We start from the raw sequence: 21,600 nt of genomic DNA, 5'->3' as shown, positions 1-21,600 counted from the left end.
GGGTGGTGGCATCACGCTCCATGACGGCATCGGCCATTTCGGGGGAGAGAGTGCCCATGATCTAGGAGCGCACGATGCAGTCCATGTGCACCCAATCAGAGGACCCAAATGCGGCAGTGTTGGAGAGGACATGACTCTGCAAGGAATACTTGCCAAGAGTTAGGAGGAAGGGAAGAAGGTGGAGGTGGCGTCGAGGATGAGCAGGACGAGGGCGAGGATGTTTTGGACTACCACGGCCTACGCATGAAGGTTGATTAGTGCAGCGGCCTTGTGGTGGAGGACATCGTGGGGGATGTCATCGATGGTGGAGGCAGCATCAGTGTTAGGCGCCTCAGGTTGAGGTGTGTTCGCCGCGGCGCGCTCCTGGGCGGCACGCGCGTGGGCCTCGGCCGTGTCATGTTTCTTGAGGGTGGCAGCTGCCTCGTGTGATATAAACCCACTAGAGTTTGTTCCCGATCTTTTGTTGAGTGGGTAATAACTCGATTTTGGGTGGATCCGATGTTGTGCTACCCGACTACAATGACCAACAGGGGTGCTGCGCCTTAGCGACAGTTACACCGGCTCCAATTTGTTGCTGCTCTTGCCGTGTCAAAAACAACCTTGAACCTACAAGCAAATCGAAGAACAAGAAAGAACAAGCGGATAAGCAAATAGTGCATAGACCTTGCCCAAGAGATGAATGTGATACTCTCAAATTTGGGGTTCTGAATCAAGCAAATCAGGTGGTCTAATTGACAAACATGTTTACAAGGAAGTAGCAGTAGCTAAATTTTCATCTAAACAAAAGCCAACTATTCTGGGTGGTGGCTAAGGGATATATGAATGTTGGAGGATGACCACCAGGGTGTTGGGGTTGTGCTCCAACTCTAGGGCGCATCCCTAATAGACCCAACTTGATACACGGTCCATTGGACCATAATAAGGTGACATACCACTATAGACAGAAAAAAGCCTATGTAGTAAAACGATGATTGCGGCAGCCTTAGAAAAGATTTGGACATGAGTCTGGATCCATATGAAAATAGACTTATCCCATGATGTACTTGAATGTTCCAATCCGAGTCCGAATCCAACTTTGAAACGTGTTGGATTTGATCTCTTTCTTTCGTTGGGCCAAAAGTGATGTGGTGGCTTGGTGGGGAATGTTGGGAATTCTTGGACTTGGTTCCCAATCAACTTCTTTGGACCTCTATGCTTTCCATGTGTGTTTAACACTATTTTTATCCATGCATGTATTTCTAAAGATGACAATAAGCATACATCATGGTGTAGCATCAATTCATCAAATGTATCAAATACAATCATGACAAAGAATTATTTCACCTTTGAATCAAAAGTTGCTAATGTGGTTGTATCCGAGCAGGTGATGTCCTCATCATTGTGCTCTGTAGCATCGCGGGCGACTTGAGCCTCCCGTGTGCGTGCAGCGTGGGCGGCATGTTCCTCCTCAGTGCACTGATTGGCGGCGACATCGAGGAGGTCCTAGCCGGCGGATGAGGGGGTGGCGCCAGCGGCGCCAAGGCTAGGATGGGTGGAGCAGGGCCCGTCATCACGGTGTGGGCGCACAGAGGGAGGTGCGTACATGGTAGGAAGAGGACGGCGCACCAGGAGGGCTTGCGCACCGGGAAGGAAGCGGCGCCGAAAGGGGCGGCTTGCTAGGGTGCGGAAGAAGATGGATTAGGGGTAACCCGGACTCATGATACCATGAAAGCAATAAGATTGTGTGGAATAGTTGATTAGATTGATGGAGGGATAGGTGTACATTTACAGGGGTGAGGAGATCTCTTGAGGTTTATAGAAACAACACCAATCAAGATCTCCTCATATCCCTCTAACCAACTAGAGCTGGCGCTAGACGCCTGAGCTCAAGCCCAATACACACGCATACACAACATATATATCTGTCCAACAGGGTGGACCTGAAATGCTGCTATTTATACCTCGGTTGCAGACATTGCAACTCATGGAATCCGAAGCTAAGAGCCCTCCCATAGAAACTTGCACATGCCACCAACCTCAACCTGAAAGAGCTGTTTATCAGAGGAGCTAGATCGTTAAAGGTGGTGGAGGACCTCCCTTACATTTCAGGTGTCCTTAAAGTCATTCTAACTTTCTTGGAGAATCAAACATCTTAAGTTTGACCAAATTTATACAATAAAGTACTAACATTATACCAAATAAGTACTATTAGTTTTTTTATTAAATATATTTTCATAGTATATTATTCGGTTCCATATAATTTTATGATCTTTTTATAATTTCGATCAAAAATATAAAATAGTTTGAGAACCGAGAGAGCACCTACCAGCAGGAAACCGACCTCATCCCATCGGCCTGTCGCATACTGAACCACCGCCACCGGAGCCACACACTCGATCGGAAAAGCGCCGTTGGTACATATCGCGTGGACACTGACGGACGGCGTCCTTTAATAACAAAGTAATGCTACCGAAATGATGAGCAAATGTACATGCTGCCTGTATTGCTGAGTTGCAATTGCAATCCAATCCACCGATCGGCAGACCTGCATAAGTAACCAGCATCTATGCTTTCACCTCGATTTGACCTTTGATTTCAACTATTCTTCGGTCCTGTGTGTGCTAAGGCTGTGCAATTATTCATGGTTCAATAATGTAAGCATTTCATTCATGGATCCTTGTGATACTGGTTATATCTTGGTCAAGGAACCTGTGTGAAAAAATAAAGTTGAAATGTGCCTTGTTCCATTCCTATCCCTAGATGTGATAAGTGATTGACTACATGATTTAAGGATTTTTATTAAGTTCATAATTTATATGTGCTTGATTATTCTAATAGCTAACCATATGAGTTATGTTAAATATATCATGAGTGTTGTGTCTCTGGACTATGTGCAAGAGAGATGCGGCTATGATAGTCGGTGACAAATGGATGAAGGACTAATAAGGTGGCTTGGGTCCAATCGACTAAGAAGTCCATGCGGACAATGGATGATCTACAATGTATATGGGAACGGATAAGAATACATGTTGATGAAGACGACAAATAATTTGAGTAGGATTTTCATGGTGTGAGACCGTGGATGGCTCAATGATGCTGGGGGTTTTGGTGGAGGCCGGTCACGCATCAGGTTTGTGCATGTGCTACACATCTTGAACCCGATGGTTGACTGGTTTGGACCTTAAATCCAGTGATGAGTCATGCCTTGTGTGTGGGTTTACTGCTTTCAACCTCAAAACCGTCGATAGGTTGGTTGACCACGAAACTGGGAGCACATCTAGAGCCAGGCAAAATGCTCGTGGCTGGTTAACTCGCTCTTATCGTGAGCCAGTGACTGGCTCAGCTCGGTTCGGTTCGTTACATTTTTTGACCGAGCTGAGCTGATACTTTAGCTCATTTATGTAACGAGCTAGCTCGAGGTGGCTCGCGAGCAGCTCGTGAGCTCAACGAGCCGAGGCCAAAAGGCAGACCAAGCGACAAGAACTAGCAGCGCCGAGTCCAATCTCTCTAGAGCATCTCCAGCATCCTTCCAATAAATATTTTTCAATAACTAGTTAATAGGGATATATACTAATATCACTTTCATCGTTATTAGGAAAGTTGCTTTTGCAGTCTCCCATTAATCTCATCCCAATCCAACTATCGTATTGGGAGAGTGACAACTCCTCCTTTCTTTAGGGAGAGTTTGGATTAATTACTGGGTTGTCCTTGTTTGAAACCGGTAAAATTAATGCTTTATTTTTTGGCCGTTTTGAACTTCCCTATTTGACATTAAACTTCATTCCCTGTTCGATACTTCCGTTCAATCCATTACGTGCTTCCGTTAACTTCTCAATTGAACTTTATTGAATGGACCAAAATGCCCTTAACTAAAGCTGCTTGGCCCCCAGCCCCTACCTTTAGATCGGATGGCGGCGGCAGCTCAATGGACAGCAAGGATGGTGCGGAGGCGACCGAGCCTGCAGCTCCAAGCGTGTGCTCGGAGGGCGCGGCCCAAGGGTGATGATGGCCGCGCCTCGCCTAGGATGCTGAGCTCTGCGCAGGGATGAGGACGGGTTAGGTGACCGCGGGCGGTGGGCGTGGTCGACTTCCATGAGGATCTCGCCATGGGTGCTGGCAGCCGCCTTGTCGATGCGCTTTGCCGTCGGCCAGGGATGGCCTTTGCTGCAGCAGTTGAGGCGATGCTAGCCGCTCTCAAAGAAGACCGGGTCGACGACTCAGAAACAGGATGGGCTGCGCGATCGCGTCCCTACCTCCTCCAACCCCGCTAGGACCGGCCTCTGCTGTGGTAGGAGCGCTCATCACAAGCCACCATCAGAAGCCCGTCACGAGCACTTGCCAGGCACTGTCGCATGATCCAAATACAGATTTTTTTTCTCTCTTGGCAAATGTAAAAGGGACGTGAGATGTTTTTGCTTTGAGGTGTCAAATTTAGTTTCAAATTACTGGTAATGCTGCAATATGGACGGCCTTAATGCTTGCATGTATCAAATTGATGGTGACCTTGTAAGAGAAAATTATACCAAATGAATGCACTGAATGAGATGAACACATAGATATTTTACTGAAATATGGACATCAAAACTAACTTGGTCCTTTTGGTCATGCTGAGGGGCAAAATGGTCTTTTCACCCTCCACTTACCACCGTTACAAAAATAAGAGAAGATAGTGTCAGATTAGAAATGAAAGTAAACCTAGTGTCGGGCGGATCCACCACTATGGCGAGTCTGGCGGTGTGCACCGTGGCTACCGCCCGTGGCATCGCGTCGCCGCAAAGCCTTGGGGTGGCAGATGCATCGCAGATGAAGCTGTTACAGCGCCGTGTCCGCATCAGATGGTTGTGCTCTGAATTGGGTTCGGCCACCCACCGGTGGTTTGGCCGGCTGCATCTTGAAGCGTATTGGCCCATTTACTCTCCTGTCCCCACAGCGTTCTAGACTGGCACAGCAACCGTGGGCATAGGATTCGTCGAGAAGGGATCATGGAGGGGTAGGGAGCACCACCGTCAAGGCAAACTGATGAGGCGAGCTATATGGTGGCAGAAAGAGAAAGGTTAGCAGATTGGATTCATTGGAAATGGATTATTGTTGTAGAATAGAATGTTTTGCATGGTTTGTGACTACAAATCGTATGCACGTGTACTCATGTTTTGTTTAGATGCACTCATGTTTTATTTGATTGATTGATAGTTGTGGTGGGCTTGAAGGACTTGGTTAAGAGAATTATGAAGCGTGCTCTTTCAGACCATCAAAAATAGGAGAATGAATTTGATTTGGTCCCCTCGTTGCAATTAGCTTTAGTAGTACGCTCAAATACTATTCCATATTCAGAATTATTTTTTAGGATCATGTGCGGAATTGTTTGTCAATTTATGATCACTTAATTATGATCTTCGGAATTCCATGCTACTTTTCTGTTTGGAACTGCTCCGCTTCAAGTTTTGCAACTCCGCTCCAGATCCATCTTGCCAAACACCTCTAGCTCTACCTATACCAACTCCAGGAAAAAGGTGGATCTAGGGGGCAACTCCAAGGTTTTTCTGGAGCTCCTCAAGGGGTGCTCCCAAAAAACTACTTTCATACCTCCTCTTGGAGTTGGGTGGAAATTATCCACCAATCATCAATGCCACTCTTTACACGTACCATTTCAAGGAAAAAAAAGACTCGCGGCTATTTCTGTTCCGCCGCCGCCCTCGCGAGTCCGCCGCTGCCCCCTGACGCGTGACTCCGCCGCCCCCCACCCCACGAGTAAACCACCACCCTCTGACCCGCGAGTATGCCGCCACCCCCTAACCCGCGAGTCCGCCGCCACCCCTACGAGTCCGCCACCACCTGACCCGTCGCCGCAAGGCGCGACTCCTGTTCCTCCTCCTCCACCACCGCCATCTCCACTCCGGCCGATCCTCCCACGGGCGCCCATGGCCGGGTGCGGCCTGACCGATGGCACGCACCCTTTGGCCGCTGCTGAGTGCCCATGGAGGAATTCATGGCAGGGGCAGATGCAGCTGACGCTGTTGATGTTGATGAGGATGCAGATTCTGCCGGCTTTGTAGGTGCCCGGGATGGTGTAGGGCTCCTGCACGAGCTGCCACACCACATTCCACTATCGGGTCTTGGGTAGCAGGCTGTAGAGCCATAGGTTGCTGTCATCGTCGAGCGTGAGCTAACGCACCCGGTTGATGGGGTTGGCTCAGAGAAGCTCGACCAGGCTGTGCCATAGATGAGGCTCCCCGTGTCGTTGAGCTGCAGAACCACCGTGCCTGTGGAGGAATTCATGGCAGAGGTTGACCAGATGGCGGTGTTGTTCCTGCCGGCAGTCCAGGCGAGCCGACCCGAAGCGTTGATGGTGAAGCGGTACTTGGGCGGATCGGAGCTCGCCGCCACGAACCTAGCGGTGAAGTCCCCTTGCGATGAGAGGAGGGTGCGGTTGATGTCGGTGGGGTGCCAGGCCGTCTCATTGATGGAGAAAGAGGGCATCTACTACGCGGCGGCGAGGAGCGGACAAGCAGGATGAGGCAGAGGAATGGGAGGGATGCCATGGCCGTTGCCTGCGCAGGACCCACTGGGCTGGGCTAGTCGGAGGAGAGGAGACGGGATGCTCGCTCTCCCTATAGTCCAATGTACACTGACATGTGGGTCCCACAATACAGGGGTATAATAGACAATGCATGTAAAAACATCATGTTCCTACAGCAGGAGTCATCTCATTTGCCAAACAGGTGCGACAGCTTCATGTTTTTGTGGATTTAGTGGAGTGGAGCTGAAGGAAGGTGGAGTTGGTGGAGTAGAGCTCTATTTTTTTTTTTGGAGTGGAGCAGTCCCAAACAGGCCCTTATACACCACTGTAGTGATAGAATTCGCCATAAGTGGATTTTAGTTCTGGATCTGCCACTATTGTCAAATAGGGAGGTTCAAAATTTTCAGGACCAAGAAAGGAACAATAGAGAATTTTCTCAATAATTATTAGGAAAAAAGGCAAAAAGAGACTGCTGGAGTACTATTTTCTTAATAATTCTTCCAATACGTAGTTGTATTGGGGAAGGAGAGACCGCTGGAGATGCTCAAAGCCGATTACCTTATCCATCCCAAGGACCCCAACCAGCCAAGCCTGCGGCTCCTTCTCGGCCTCTCCCCTTCTCACGCAACATGCAGCCGTGGAGGCGGCGCAGGCGCACGAATCTTGCTAGACTGGCCGAGGCGCCCGTCCCTTCCCTTTTCCCTCTCCTGCCCTGCCCTCTGCCGCTGTAGCCAGTCGAAAACCGGCCGCAAGTTTTCTCTGCTCTCTCCATGCTCGCTTGCTGCATGAGGATCTCAGATCTCCGAGGACAAGGTGGCCATGCCTTGGCTCACGGCTGAGGCTTTTGGGGTCCGTGTCCATCGGCAGATGCACAGTTTAATTCTAGGAGTTCGTGATCTATTTCCTTTGTTCTTTTTTTAATCGGAATCAAAATGCAAGATTGAGTTCAAACAATTTTACCAATTTCTTTTCTTTACCTTTCCTTGGGCTAGGATCGGAATTCCTTTGGCTAGTGCTGCTCGTGCTGGATTCATGCATGCGTGCTAAAAGCTTATGCACCATAGCTCGCTGCCCGGCCGGCGGCATGCAGGCTTGCGCCCTCGTGTCGTCGCTTGTAGCGTGGCCCGCCGCGGCCTGCGCCCTCTCCCTCTTCAGCTCGGGAGCTAAACCGAGCTGGCTCGAGCTTGTCACGAGCTGAGCTGAGCTGCACTTTCTACTCATTTAGATAACCTGCCACGCTGAGCCAGCTCGTTATCTAAACGAGCTGAAGCGAGCCTAGCCGAGCCAGCTTGACATCTAATGTGCTGGATGTACTGGATCAGAAGACATGATGCTTCATCATGATATTTGCACTAAGATGAAGCAAAGTTATTAATGGTTTGCAAGAAGAAAAAAGGAAACAGTAACTAGAGTGCTAAGCACAGTTCCCCTGAACGTGTCCTTCAGATGTGCACTGATAGGGGAAAGATTAAGAAAATGGATCCTTCTAGTAGCAGAAGTGGTGACATACAATCTCACTTATCAGGAAGATGCCATGATTTGGTTACTGAATAAGAATAAAAAGTTCACAATGAGATCAATATATAATGATATAATGCAAAATGAAGGCATACCATCAATGTGTAATTCCTAGAAAATTAAAGTACCACTCAAAATTAAAGTGTTCATGTGGTACTTGAAAAAAGGGTTATATTGACAAAGGATAATCTAGCTAAGAGATGATGGCAATAGTGCTAAGTGCTGTTTTTTAGCTCTAATGAAATGATACAACACTTATTTTTTGATTGCCCTATGGCAAGGTTTGTTTGGAATGTTGTTCATATCTCTTTCGGTATTCAACCACCTGTTAGTGTTGATAATTTGTTGGGATCTTGGTTTAGAGGTTTCTCCGAAAGATTAGAAAATACATTCTTGTGGGTGCTTCTGCGCTTTGTTGGGCTATTTGGTTGAATAGAAATGAGGTGGTATTCAAAAGAACCAATCCTAACTCCTTTATGCAGGTCATCTTCAGAGCGACATACTAGACAAGATGTTGGTCGCTGCTATCTAAAGAGGAAGAGAAAAATACTTTGAAGGACAATTGCTGCAAGTTGGAGAGCACGGTTATGGAGATCTTCAACAACTTCGGATGGAAATTCAGCAACAAACTTCAGTTTTAGTGTTTTCAATCCTTATGGTCTGATGAAGTGAAATGTCTTGTAATTTCAAACCATTAGGTAGGAAGTGCGTGTCCACTATACTGATCTGAAGGGTGATGGAGAGCGCTCTAAGGCGGTGACCCTTGAGTCCCTCCCCCGCCGGTGAGCACCGGGTCCTAGCGTCCACATCTCACCTCCTCTTCATCTTCCTCTTCTCATGGCCATGGATCCCTCAAGCATTGACCTACGCCCAGGGCTCAATTTCTCCTCCAAGGTACGATCCTTGCTTGGAGTTCAGGTTTCACCATCTGGTTCCTCTTCCTGCTTTTGGCTCCTGGCTTTGTTTCCACGATCTCATTTCAAACTTTCAGTGGAAAATGTTGGTTTCATCCTTCAGTCGGTTCTTGGAGGTTCAGCTCCTTCTTTTGCTGTGGCAGAATTAGAAGACTGGATTTTCAAATTTTGCGGTTTTGACCAAGCAAGTTGGCCTGCTTGTGTATAATATGGATTCTTTCCAGTGCGATGCCTTTCGGGTGGTTTTTGATCTCTGGAATGACAGAGGCATGCATTTTGCACGGTCTGTTCTTGATAAAGCTAAAGGTGTACACTTTCCTTGGATTCATGTGGCCTCTAAGAGATCTAAACAAGCTTCTTATTAAAGATTTACACCATTGACTGGTGCCAACACAGTGCCAATCAGGGGATCAAGTTCTAGTCAGTCTGCTACTGCAGCTAATCATCCAAAGATTCGTCCTTCAGTTTTCCAACAGTTGAGTCATCATTGGGTTCCCAGAGCACAGAATTCAGCGAAAAAAGCGGCTAATCAGAGGGTCTATGATTTGAATCATTTACCGCCGGATATTAATTTGGACCTTAATTTGGGCTCTCTTTCTCAGTCAATCCCCTTGGATCAAGGTGCAAGTAAAGGACATTTTCAAACCTCGTCTGCTGTAATCTCGCTGAAGATGCAAACATTGGGCTCAGCCCATTGCACAAGGTGTTTTTCCTCAGCTCATTCCCGAACCACATGTCTCAAACCAATCCATTGTGGGCAATGTTTCCAATTGGGTCATGTTGCATCATTTTGCCGATTCCCACCTCGGTTCCCGGGTCTCTCCGATTGCAGACAGTTCTCTTCAGCCATGCAACAAATACACTAGGAGAACTTTCAAGTCCACTCTTGGTTCTCTAGCACACCATCTATGACAAGTGAACCAAGCAGCAGTGGGCCTCCTGTGTTTGCTACTTGCAAGAAATGGGTTAGTCGGTCTTGTGTCTCCCCCTCCTTCCCAGTAGTAACGATTCCTTGGCAATGTATCTCCCTAACCGCAACAACCGGCACCGGCCATTCCCCTTCCTTGGGTGCTCCGGCATCCCCACCTAGGCTGTTGCCACTGCCTCCCCACTCTCCACACTTTCCCTTTTGCCAATCGCAGCCGATGAGCCTCCTTCCCCCCCACCCCCCTACCGCTGCACCTCCTGACTCACATTGCCCGCAACAAAACCCTAGTGCTATAGGGACTCCGTTCGAGGACCCCATCACCTTCCCTGCTTCGCTCATGGCTTACAAGTTTGTCGACCCAGTTCCTTTCATGCCGAGGGGTTGTCAACGCCAGGTGGTGGTCCTTGGGTGGTGCGGAGGAACCAAAGCGATGTCACTATTGCTTCTATCGAGCCACTCCCAAATCAGCAGGTATCTTTCCAATCTGTAAGGGACTTACTGGATGATTTTCTGAGAAATCAACATCGTGCTGGATATCACTCCATTCAACCGTGTCCCTATGGACAGGCCTATGTTTGCTTTCACTTTGTTCACGAGAAAGATTTCTTGGTTGGAGGAGGTCCACACAAGTATGGCAATTATAGGATTTCTTTTTCTGATCATAATAGAGGCTGGAATAATAGCATGATTACAATGAACTGTGAAGCCTGGATCATGCTTTTGGGGTACAATATAGATTATTGGACAAAAAAGAACATTGAAAAAACTATCTCTGAGTTTGGTAGATTGCTAGTCTAGGAAGAAGACCCTAATAACCTATCCAGGGTCTTTGTTAAAGTAAGAGTTGTGGATCTTTTAGAAATCCCTTGGTTTATTGTTTGTTCGAAAGGGGAAGACTTTGAAGGGAGTTCCTGGATAGTGCAAGTTGAGATTCTTAGTATAAATTGTTGGGTGCTGGGCCGGCTGATGGAGGACACCCTTCTGATGAGGTGCACCCTAACATGTTTGATTTTTTTGGTTTTGGGCAACCAATTAATGCAGGTCCTGCTGCTGGAGCTAATCACAATCAAAATGCTAATGTTGGCCTTGATCAACAAATGAGGCCTATGGCCAGATGCACCTAAAGACAAGGAGGATGCCTCCTTTATTGGGCCTCAAATGGATCCTCAAGTCCAAGCAATAGCAGATGTGGAAGATCCAATCCCTCAGGCTCAAGGCAATGCTGTGCCAGTGAGCAATGATTTCTTTAAAGTTGTTGATTTAGTGAATAATGGCAATCCTCTGAATATAGATTTGAATATGGCACTGGAAGAGGATCTGGGGGAATTGAAAATCTCATCCAAGCTGCAGATGACTTAGAAGAGGAAATGCCTCAGGATCAGATGCAGGTTATTGAGGCTACTGACTCTTCAGATAGCTCAATGAATAATGTTCCAATTCCAACAATACAGGAACAACAGCCACAAGTTGAAGTTTTTATCCTTCAAAACAATGGACAACCTTTACACATGATCCAAGATGATATCCAGGAAGCTGAACTTATGGAAGGTATTTAGGAGGAACAGCAAGGAACTCCAAATAATGAACAAGAAAATATGCATCTGCAAGATATGTAAAACAAGGAGCAAGAAAACATGCAGTTGGGTTTTGTGGATTTCATTGAGTCAAGCCAAGATCCTGTATTTGCACAGATGTATGCTCTAAGGCAGTCTTTCCCTATCAGCCCCACTACAGAAGTATTTAGGTAGTGGTTTGCTCATTTTACATCAGAAATGGACACACAGAAAGTTGAAGTACCCTTTCCTTGGGCACACTTCTTTACTGCACAACTTCTGAATCCTCTGAACTTTTTGTGGGCTAAGAATTTTCTGTCTTCTTCAGCTCTACAGTTCCTACCAACAGATTTTGAGCTTTAGCTTGCCTGACAAATACCCCTACAAATAAGCTCCAACTTGTTTAGGTTCTCAGGATCCAATGGCTAAATGCAAGAATACCATCTTTGAGGGTTTGCATTAGGAAGATATTGCCAGCTCATCCAAATCCACTCCTGTAGCTGCTGACACAAAAGGTAAAGAAGCACCTAGCTCTGAGTTTACAGAGAATGAGACTTCCCCTGGTACACCCCTGAATGCTATGCTCCAGAAGGTAGCTGAATCCCCTGGTCCATGGTCAAAGGCCTTATTAGATAAAGCTTCTCAGAAGCAAAAGTCACCAATTGCTATGGCATCCAAACTTATTTCTAATGAAGACCTGAGAAGAAGAAAGAGAAAATCAAAGCTTAATCATGGCTTCAAGGCTGCAGGGTGTAGTGATAAAAATTGCATTGGCTGCTCAATTGACCCACTTTCCATCACTCAGTCGGTTATCAAGAATCTTGGAGAAGTCTTCTGCAAAGTAGATGCCTCTAAGCTCACATTGGTGGCTCTTAGTAAAAAGAAGTCACTGGCTCCTCCTGGAAAGAAGCCACCCAAAAAGAAACAAGACAGCAATTCTGATGATGATGAAGGTCCCAAGATCAACAAGAGGTCGAAGAAGCAGTAGTGGTTGTCCTAGTCACTGGACTTTTGGTTTACAGAGATTTATAAAGACTTTCATATTTATGTCTTTTGCTTATGCTGGTTATGTAAAAACAATTAGCTACTACTCTGTGATGACTTATTCTGTTTCTATGGGTTGTGGCATGAACAATGTGCATCTTATGCCCTGGTTATTTGAAGACTTTGTTTTTTACCCAATATGAACAATCAGCAACATATAAGATTATGAAAAGTGATGTGGTGGAATGTGAGGGGTATCAACTCAGAAAAAAAGTGGGGATCTGTTAGAAATAAAATTGTTGAGAGTCAGTGTGGTATTCTCTATCTACAGGAAACTAAAAAGGAATCCTTTGACTCAACGTTTGTTAAAAAATTCTATCCTCCATCTTTTGATAAGATTGAATATCAACCATCACAGGGTGCATCAGGAGGAATGGCTATAATCTGGAAATCGGCTCTTTTTGATGGAGAACTGGTGTTTAGTAATGAATTTGCTATCTCTGTCAAATTTACCTCAACTATTAATAGTAATGAGTGGGTTCTTACAAATGCTTATGGACCATGTACTGCTGAGGGAAAAAGGGCTTTCATGCACTGGTTTAAATATATCCAGATGCTTGAACATATTGATTGGCTAATTGTGGGCGATTTCAACTTGATTTGGTCTCCAGATAATAGAAACAAGCCTGGAGATAACTATAATGACATGTTTATGTTCAATGATGCTATTAGTACTCTTGCGCTAGTGGAAATACCTTTACTCACAAAGCAATTCACTTGGTCAAATAAGCAACAGTCCCCCTCTTGGAGTGTTTGGACTGGTTTTTTACATCAAATGCCTCGACTCTATCATATCCTGACACCGCAGCCTATCCCATGATCATAGAAACCTCTTGTCATTCCCCACGTATCATCAACATTGGAACTGATATATTAAAAGGAAAAGTATTCAAATTTGAGAACTATTGGATGGAACATGATAACTTCATGGGTATTGTTAATCATGGGTGGTCCATACCTGTTCTTGCATCAGATGAGGCCAAAATAATAACCGAGAAATTTAAAAACTTGAGTAGAGTGCTCAGAGCATGGCAGGCTCAAGTTTCAAATCTAAAAACACTCATGTCAAATGTAAAATTGGTGATCTCACTACTGGAGTTGGTGGAGGAGTATAGGGATCTCTCTTTGATGGAGTGGAATTTCAGAGACACTTTGGCAAAGAAATTGCAATCACTCCTGCGCCAACAAAAAAATTATTGGAAACAAAGAGGGGCAATTAAATGTGTATAGTTTGGGGATGAGTCTACAAAGTTTTTCTATGCAAATGCTACCATCAAACATAGAAAGAACTTCATTAGACATTTAGAAGATGCACAAGCCCGGCCTCAAACTAGTCATCATATCAAGGAATCTATTCTTTGGGAATCTTACAAGGAAAGGTTGGGTACTTCTGAGCAACACCCAATGGCTTTTGATCTGCAGCAATTACTACAACTATCTGACCATTTGCAGTGTTTAGAAGAACCATTCTCCCACCAAAATATTGACTCTGTAATACAATCTATGCCAAATGACAAAGCACCAGGACCTGATGGGTTTAACACTGATTTCATCAAAAGATGTTAGCCAAGCATTAAGCATGATTTCTACAATATATGTAATGCATTTCACTCAGGAAATATATGCCTCCAAAGTATAAATGGTTCATACATCACATTAATAGCAAAAGTGGAAGGTGCAGTGAAAGTCTCAGATTTCAGACCCATTTCACTTCTCAACACCTGAATTAAACTCCTCACAAAGCTTTTAGCCAATAGACTTCAGGTAGTCATCATGAGATTGGTGCACAGTAATCAATATGGCTTCATTAAATCAAGGATAATACAAGATTGTTTGGCATGGGCATTTGAGTACTTACATCTGTGTCACAAATCAAGAAGAAATTGTTCTCATCAAATTAGATTTTGAGAAAGCTTTTGATAGAATAGAGCACTCTGCAGTGATGGATATCATGAAGCACAAAGGTTTTGGGACCAGATGGCTGCAATGGATGAAAACAATTTTCTCTTCAGGAACCTCATTCATTTTACTTAATGGAGTACCTGGTAAAAGATTTGATGTAGAAGAGGAGTCAGGCAGAGAGACCCTTTATCCCCTCCCCTCTTTGTATTGGCTGTCGATTTGCTACAATCTCTTCTGAATCAAGCTAAAATACAAAACCTACTGCAGCTGCCGATTCCTCTGTCTTATAATCAAGACTTTGCTATTCTTCAATATGCTGATGATACTCTCATCATTATGGAAGGCTACCCCTCACAACTTCTACACTTCAAGGAAATATTGCAATCATTTGCTCTTTCCACAGGCCTCAAAGTAAATTATAACAAGTCTTTAGTGGTCCCTATAAATATCACTGAGGTTAGGCTTCAAACACTCTCACAGTTATTTGGATGTGCAATTGGCAAGTTGCATTTCACCTATTTAGGCTTGCCTCTTGGCCTCACTAAGCCTAAAATTGATGAGTTTCTCCCAATGATTTCCAGATGTGAGAGGAGATTAATTAGCACTTCAAGCTTCTTGTCTCAAGCAGGTCATTTACAACTGACCAACTCAATTTTCACTGCTCTTCCCATATTTCATATGTGCACTTTCATGCTTCCAAAGATTGCCTATAAATAGATTGATAAGTTCAAAAAAAACTGTCTCTAGAGGGGGTCAGATATCAATAATAAGCAACCCCCTAAAGCTGCATGGGAAATGGTATGCCTACCCAAGAAAGAGGGAGGTCTTGGAGTTCTCAATATTCAGACACAAAATGAGGTATTGATACTAAAATATCTCCATAAATCTTCAATAAGGTGGACATACCTTGGGTCCATCTTGTTTGGAAAAAATACTACCTGATAGTAAGCTACCAAGTTATGTTAAGAAAGGCTCTTTCTGATGGAGGGGTGTCCTCAAACTATTAGATAAATACAAAGGCTTATCAATGGTTTCAGTTAATGCTGGCAACATATGCTCACTATGGTATGATCTTTGGGGTAATTATGTTCCTGCTCAAGAATATCCTCAGCTTTTATCCTTCACAAAAAAGAAGGACATCTCTATTCAGCAAGCTCAAGCAATACATAATGTTGATCAATTATTTCATTTGCCTCTAACACCTCAAGCACTGGAGCAACTGATAAACCTGGCTAAGGATTTGGAAGCTCTAAATCTCAATAATGACCAAGATATCTGAACATACATATGGGGTAACCCCTTCTTTTCATCCTCTAAAGCCTACCGTCATCTCATTGGTCACAGATAGACACACAACATTTTTAAATGGCTATGAAAATCTAGATGCCAAAACAAACATAAAGTCTTCTTTTGGCTTGTGCTTAAGGACAGATTAAGTACAAGAAATGTACTTCAGAGAAAGCACATGTCTCTTCCCTCATATGCGTGTGTATTGTGTCAAAATGATATGGAGCAAACCCTGTTTCATCTCCTTCTTGAGTGTCCCTTTGCACAAGAATGCTGGATTCACATTGGAGTCTTTCCAAACACGACAGACCAGCCTTATGAGATCTTAAATAGTTTCAGGCTACAATTACAAGTACATTTCTTCATGGAGATCATCATCATCATGTGCTGGAGCATTTGGATGGCTAGAAATGATTGGGGTTTTCAAGGAATTACACCCTCAGTTCAGTCGGCTCTATTTCGTTTCTGACAGATTTTTTCTCAAGTTACATATAGAGTCAAAGAAGATTGAAAACCTCTCATGGTTGCATAGCTAGAGCAGACATTGTAATCTTTCTAATTTTCTTTTTTTCCTTTTTTGTTTCCTGAAACTCTATTGTATTCACCATCTATTTAATTTTTTTTAATATATAACCAGAAGGGGCTCCTCCCCTCCTGTCAAAAAAAAGTGAAATGTCTTGTCTTTGCTTTAGGATGTAAGGTGGTCTGAGTACCCTGTTAAACGTTGTTTGTGGCTGTAATCATTCATTTGTGAATGAGAAAGGCTGGATGTTTTAATCCGTAATCTAAAAAAATCCATTTGATTCATCGATGAAAAGCTGGACGATTTTACCCTAATAGGTATTTGGGTTCTGTGCTTGATGTAATGCTGTTTTTGTCTTTGTATGGAGTCTATATGTTTGTGGCGTGGATGATTGGGCAGCCATCTCCTTGTGTGCCGATCATTTGTGTAGTTGTCAAATTTTATTAGGGTTACAGACTACGGAGAGAGGGGGAGATAAGTGGGTCTTTGACTAAGTCTTTGCCATCTAATGCTTCGATCAGGCTGGGAGTAGCTTGTAGTCCTAGATATTGAGCTAATCCGAGGATCGATTTCATGCCCAATTGTTTCTCTCTATATCTGAAATTTAATTATTTCAAGAATTTCGGAGCTATTTCTTAGGGTTTTTTTGCTCTTAGCTTTTGGTTCCTTTTTTTTTTTTTGCAATTTCTTGTGCACACAGGTGCAAGGACATGTGTGAGACTTGAATTTCCGTTAATAAATGCCTCACCTGATCACCTTGAATTTCAAGTTTTCTCCAAATTTCCCCCTTTTCCAAGGTATTCTGAAATTTCTGAAATTAAAGGCTAAATCTTTTTGGGTGTTTTGGTTGGAATTGATCCGATGTCTATGATAAAATGAGCCCGTGGTTCAAATTTTGTGTGCATTGGACTAGATTTGCTAAGCTTTTCAAGATTTCTCGTGTTGCTCGGCCTGCAGTGTTTGGGTTTTGCTTGCATTGGACGGTCGGTATTTCTCTGGTTCTCGATCGGTGCAGCTATTTCTCTCGTATTCCTGTTTGTCACCCACTGGTTTCGGATTTCTTTGCGCTGATTTTTTCCTGCAGTTTCTCTGATCTGTTCTTCAGTTGACCTCTGCTTCTGCGATCCTTTTCTGTTCTGTACTTTCTCTTTACTACAGCAGCAAGCCGAGAGGTTTCAGATCGGAGTAGTTTCTGCGACAGCCGCAGCAGGTAACAATTCTCTTGCAAATCCATTTTACCTCGGTCAGTGTAGGAATCTCTGCTCTGCTTCAGCAGCTTAGATCGGTCGGTGGCAGCATTTTATTTTCCATTCGTTGAGCAACAGCATCACAGCCTTCTCGTTTTTGCACGGTGCAGTTCAGATTAGTGTAGGCTGGCAGCCTGGCAGGTGGCAGCTTAAATCTGTTTTCTTCTTGTGTTGTGTCCCTTTCTAGCTACACTATTGCAATTGCTTGGATTTTTAGCCCCTGTTTCATACTTGGATGATCCCTTCGTGTGGTACATGGCAGCAGCATGGTGGGATCAATTTGGCTTATTCCTTTAATCATGCGTACCATCAGCTTGTGTGCTTGAGCATTTTTTTTTTCTGAATCAAGTCCTTGGAGCAGACCTAGTAGCAGAGCTAAAGCAGCACCTGAGTTCAGTAGTTTTTGCATGGTTTGTCAAGTAAGCTTGCATTTTCTTTTGACATGAATTTCCACGTGCACGGACCACAGGTGAACAAATGGCTGGATTTCACAACCTGACAATCGAATGGGTGATCCGCATCATGATCGCTGTCAGGCTCGGAGCTCACATCTCCCTCGCCCTCTTGGCCGGGATCCGCCGGCATAAAGCGACCGGCTTCCTGACGATCGTCCTCTGGCTGGCGTACCAGGTGGCCCAACTGGGCCGCGCCGTTCGTCCTCAGCAACCTGTCCCTCGGCAGCACGCCGCGGGAGCAGCAGCTGGTCGCGTTCTGGCTGCCGTGCCTCGTGGCGCATCTCGGCGGCCCCGACAACATCACCGCCTACTCCTTGGAGGATAATAAGACCTTCTTGCGCCAGTTCGTAAGCACCGCGTCGCAACTCCTGGCAATCTCGTTTGCGGTATACAGGGAGGTAAAGATCCTCGGCGGGGAAGGCACCCTGTTCTGGGCGTCTTTGGTGATGGTTGGTGTTGGTGTTTGCAAGTATCTCGAGAGATTCTGGGCGCTTTCGAAAGCCGACTTTGGCAACATCCGCAGCTCAAGCAAGAACAGGTCAGAGACTTTGAAGATCAATGCCCAGCGGCGTGGACGCAGGAAGCTGCTGGAGAATGAGCAGGCTCTGCTTGTCGCTCATGAACTGCTTGATATCACCAAGGGGGCATTTGCTGATTATTCGGTCAAGGAGGACCAACTCAAGAATGATGCCAATCTGAAAGAGATATTCTCTGTCTATTGGGGGAATAATGGATGGAACAACATGTGCAAGGTGGTCGAGATGGAACTCTCGCTCATATACGACATCCTCTACACCAAGGCAGCCGTGATCCACACCTGGTTTGTCTACTCTATCCGTGTCATCTCTCCGATGGTCACGGCCATGGTGATCGTTCTGTTTTGGCTCTACAGCAAAGAAGGCCAGAGGACAGCAGATGTCTTCATCACGTACATCTTGCTGGTCGTCACCCTTCTTCTAGATGTGAGATGGCTCCTCGGAGCTGCAGCGTCGACCTGGACGTACGCGTTCTTCAACGCGAGTCCAGAGCGTTGGCTGCACCATGAAGTTTGCTGCACCGTATGGTGGCACCGGCTCCGTCGTTTCGTGGTTTCTCTTGATGCGTGGCAGCTGCCTCTCCGGGAGCACGGTGGTGGATACCGACTGTGGTCAGGCACCATTGGGCAATACAATCTGTTCCGTGAGTGCACCTCATGGCACGACTAGTAGTCTAAGCAGCTGGATGGCCAAGAAGCTTTCATTGGAGGACGATTGGATGGAATACAAATACTCCAGCCGCCTTCAGCTCGGTAGTGCCAAAAATGTCAAGGAATTGCTCTTCAAACAGATACAAGAGGCGTTGAACATGGCAGCTGCCCTTGGTGGAAAAGAAAGAGAAAAGCCAGAAGAAATGCGACCCGTTCCCCCTCCCCGTCTCCCTGATGCAGCACCAGCACATCCGAGACGTCGGGATTTAGACGAGGAACTGGGCTTCCTCCCTGAATTCCAAGAGCTCATCCTTATTGGCACGTTGCCACGGACGTTTTCCTCTTGTGCAGCCATGAACAAGGCACTACGCGGCACCACCAGGAGAGATACGTGAAGGCGATCAAGGCCGTGTCAGATTACATGGCATTCCTAGCCGCCGTACGCCCTGAGATGCTGCCAGGACTGAAACTCCGCAGCCTGCACCAGGCAACCCGTCAAGCTCTGGACATTTTATGGAAATCCGAAAGGAGGTTGACAAGTACAACAGGAGACGAGAAGGTGCTTGTTGACATCCTGAAAGAAAAGAATGAAACGGATGTACTGTTACTTGTTCACTCCGTTGTTTTACTAATGTGCTGGCTGTCCTGTCAAGCTAGAAGTGATCATGCCATTGTGTAATCGATGAAAACTAGCTTGTTCGTTTGTTGGTCGTAACCATCCTCATAGAAGTGAGATGGCTGCCCAGAGCGACAGCTTCGACAACATCTGCATTCTTCAACGCTCGGCGAGAGTCTTGGTTTCACCATGCATGGAGCTTTCTGCAGTGGAAGGTGGCGCTGGGCCACTGGCTCCGTAGTGTAGTCAATTAATCATGTCTCTGGATCCACGACAGCTGCGCTTTATGAGCCCAGGGGCAGCTACAGATTGTGGTATTGTAGCTTTTTTTACGAGTGCACGCACGACACAGTGAATCTACCCAGAAGACTTGTGATGATGTTAGGATTGCGCTACTTGATGACTTTACATAGGCTTATGTTACACAGAACACAGGAAAACCAATCAAGAGTGCCGACCCTACAACAAACGCTACAATATCTAAACAACGGAACATGCAATCCTCGGCTGATACGTCTTTGGTTGTTACACAAGAAAAAGAATTAAAGTTCTACTCCTAAGTCTGATAATATATGCCAAATATCGTGTTGCATCTTATGCACACGCCCCCTTAATCACAACCAACTTAGGTTGAGATTATGCCGGAAAGCATCAAGTCTCCTATTAGTCAGCGGCTTAGTAAAATCATCCGCAAAGTTGATCATGGGTTAATATGAAATTATGAACCGAATTTCTGGTAACTTTTGTAGGCTACTCGTTTACGAAAACAAATTATAGTCAATATCAAACCATGACTCCCACTCAAGAAGAAATAATAATACAGACTTCTGATTTGGAATCCAGTTTTTAATATAAAAAGCTTATAATGAAGTAGAAAGGCGGCATATATACTGCCTAGTGATGGATAATTGACTAAACAATGACGGCGCCCGAGCTGGAGCCGGAGACTGAACCCGAGGAGGCGACGCGTCCCTCACCGCCGATCCCCGAGGAGCAGGTGGCCACCGGGCCGTCGGGGAGACGGCGCACCCCTCGTCCCCGCCGGCTCCCAAGGAGCAAGCGACTGCCGCGGCTGGCAGGCAGGCGCCGAGGATGGAGGAAGGGGAGGAGGAGGATGACTTCGAGGACGTGCCCACCGACAAGCACAGCTGCGGGAGTAGGAGCGTACCTCCGCTACGGGTCATCAGCTTCCGGTAAGCCACCTCCATTCCTTGCCCTGTACTCGCACCTGTACTCCTTCTACTAGGTCGTGCACGCGAGGTGTTTGACGCATTGCCCGTGTGTCTGTCCCCGAGATAGGAGGGCAACATGAATGGCGACAGGACCTCACTGCTGGATTATGTCACCGGTGACTGATGCTTGCGTTGAGACCTTTGTCTCCAGGACGGCTAACCGGGATACCTAAGAAGACTGGCTGTGGTGGAAGGCGAAGCAGTGCTGAGCCGTTCTCCTACCGTTCATTAGACCCGCTATCTAGGGCTCGGAAGATGGGGAATGGTTCCTGTTTCTAGCCACTAGCAGATGAGGAAAACTCCGATGAGGAGGAGATCGTTGAAGCTAAGAGTGCGGCCAGTGCGCCAAGTCTTTCTGTTGCTGGGGTTACGCTGCGGGAAACCACCGTAGAAGACCACGCATCAGATAGGCAAAGAGTTGCTATGTCACCCCGTGTTGTGTCGAATCCACCGTGCGCGAGTGGGATGGAGAGTAGGCCACTGGTTGGAACATGAAGGAAGATCAAACCATGGCGAGGACCCCTTCCCAAAAGGAGATCATCACCAAAAATGTCACTAGGGGACATTTTGGTGAATGATGTTCACCTTGCCAGGGATAGAGGAGAAAGATGATGGTTGGTATAGTTTGTAGACAACGATGAGGCCGGTGACGTGAACACCAACGAGGCTCCGGTGACAGAAACAGTAGTAGTTCTCCCA

The 21,600-nt window shown here is 45.8% G+C and overlaps 1 protein-coding gene across 1 annotated transcript; it reads left to right on the top strand.

Annotated features, from left to right (window-relative positions):
• Window positions 1-17,889: 17,889 nt before the first annotated feature.
• LOC117833871 (uncharacterized) lies at window positions 17,890-19,072 on the top strand. Its single transcript, XM_072290262.1, has 2 exons — window positions 17,890-17,948; window positions 18,043-19,072. Exons 1-2 carry the CDS (start codon window positions 17,890-17,892, stop codon window positions 19,070-19,072), a joined length of 1,089 nt encoding a protein of 362 aa, XP_072146363.1.
• The last annotated feature ends 2,528 nt before the right edge of the window (window positions 19,073-21,600 follow it).

The sequence above is a fragment of the Setaria viridis genome, chromosome 8 (assembly GCF_005286985.2).
Source record: "Setaria viridis chromosome 8, Setaria_viridis_v4.0, whole genome shotgun sequence".
NCBI classification, from domain to species: Eukaryota; Viridiplantae; Streptophyta; class Magnoliopsida; order Poales; family Poaceae; genus Setaria; species Setaria viridis.
This window is presented reverse-complemented; position numbering and strand designations above follow the sequence as displayed.

Excerpts from the sequence above, each read along its gene's own strand:
- LOC117833871 (XM_072290262.1), top strand. The coding sequence starts at position 17,890 with ATGGCTGGATTTCACAACCTGACAATCGAATGGGTGATCCGCATCATG. Across the intron at positions 17,949-18,042 it reads CGCATCATGATCGCTGTCAG|GTGGCCCAACTGGGCCGCGC; the intron begins GCTCGGAGCTCA and ends CTGGCGTACCAG.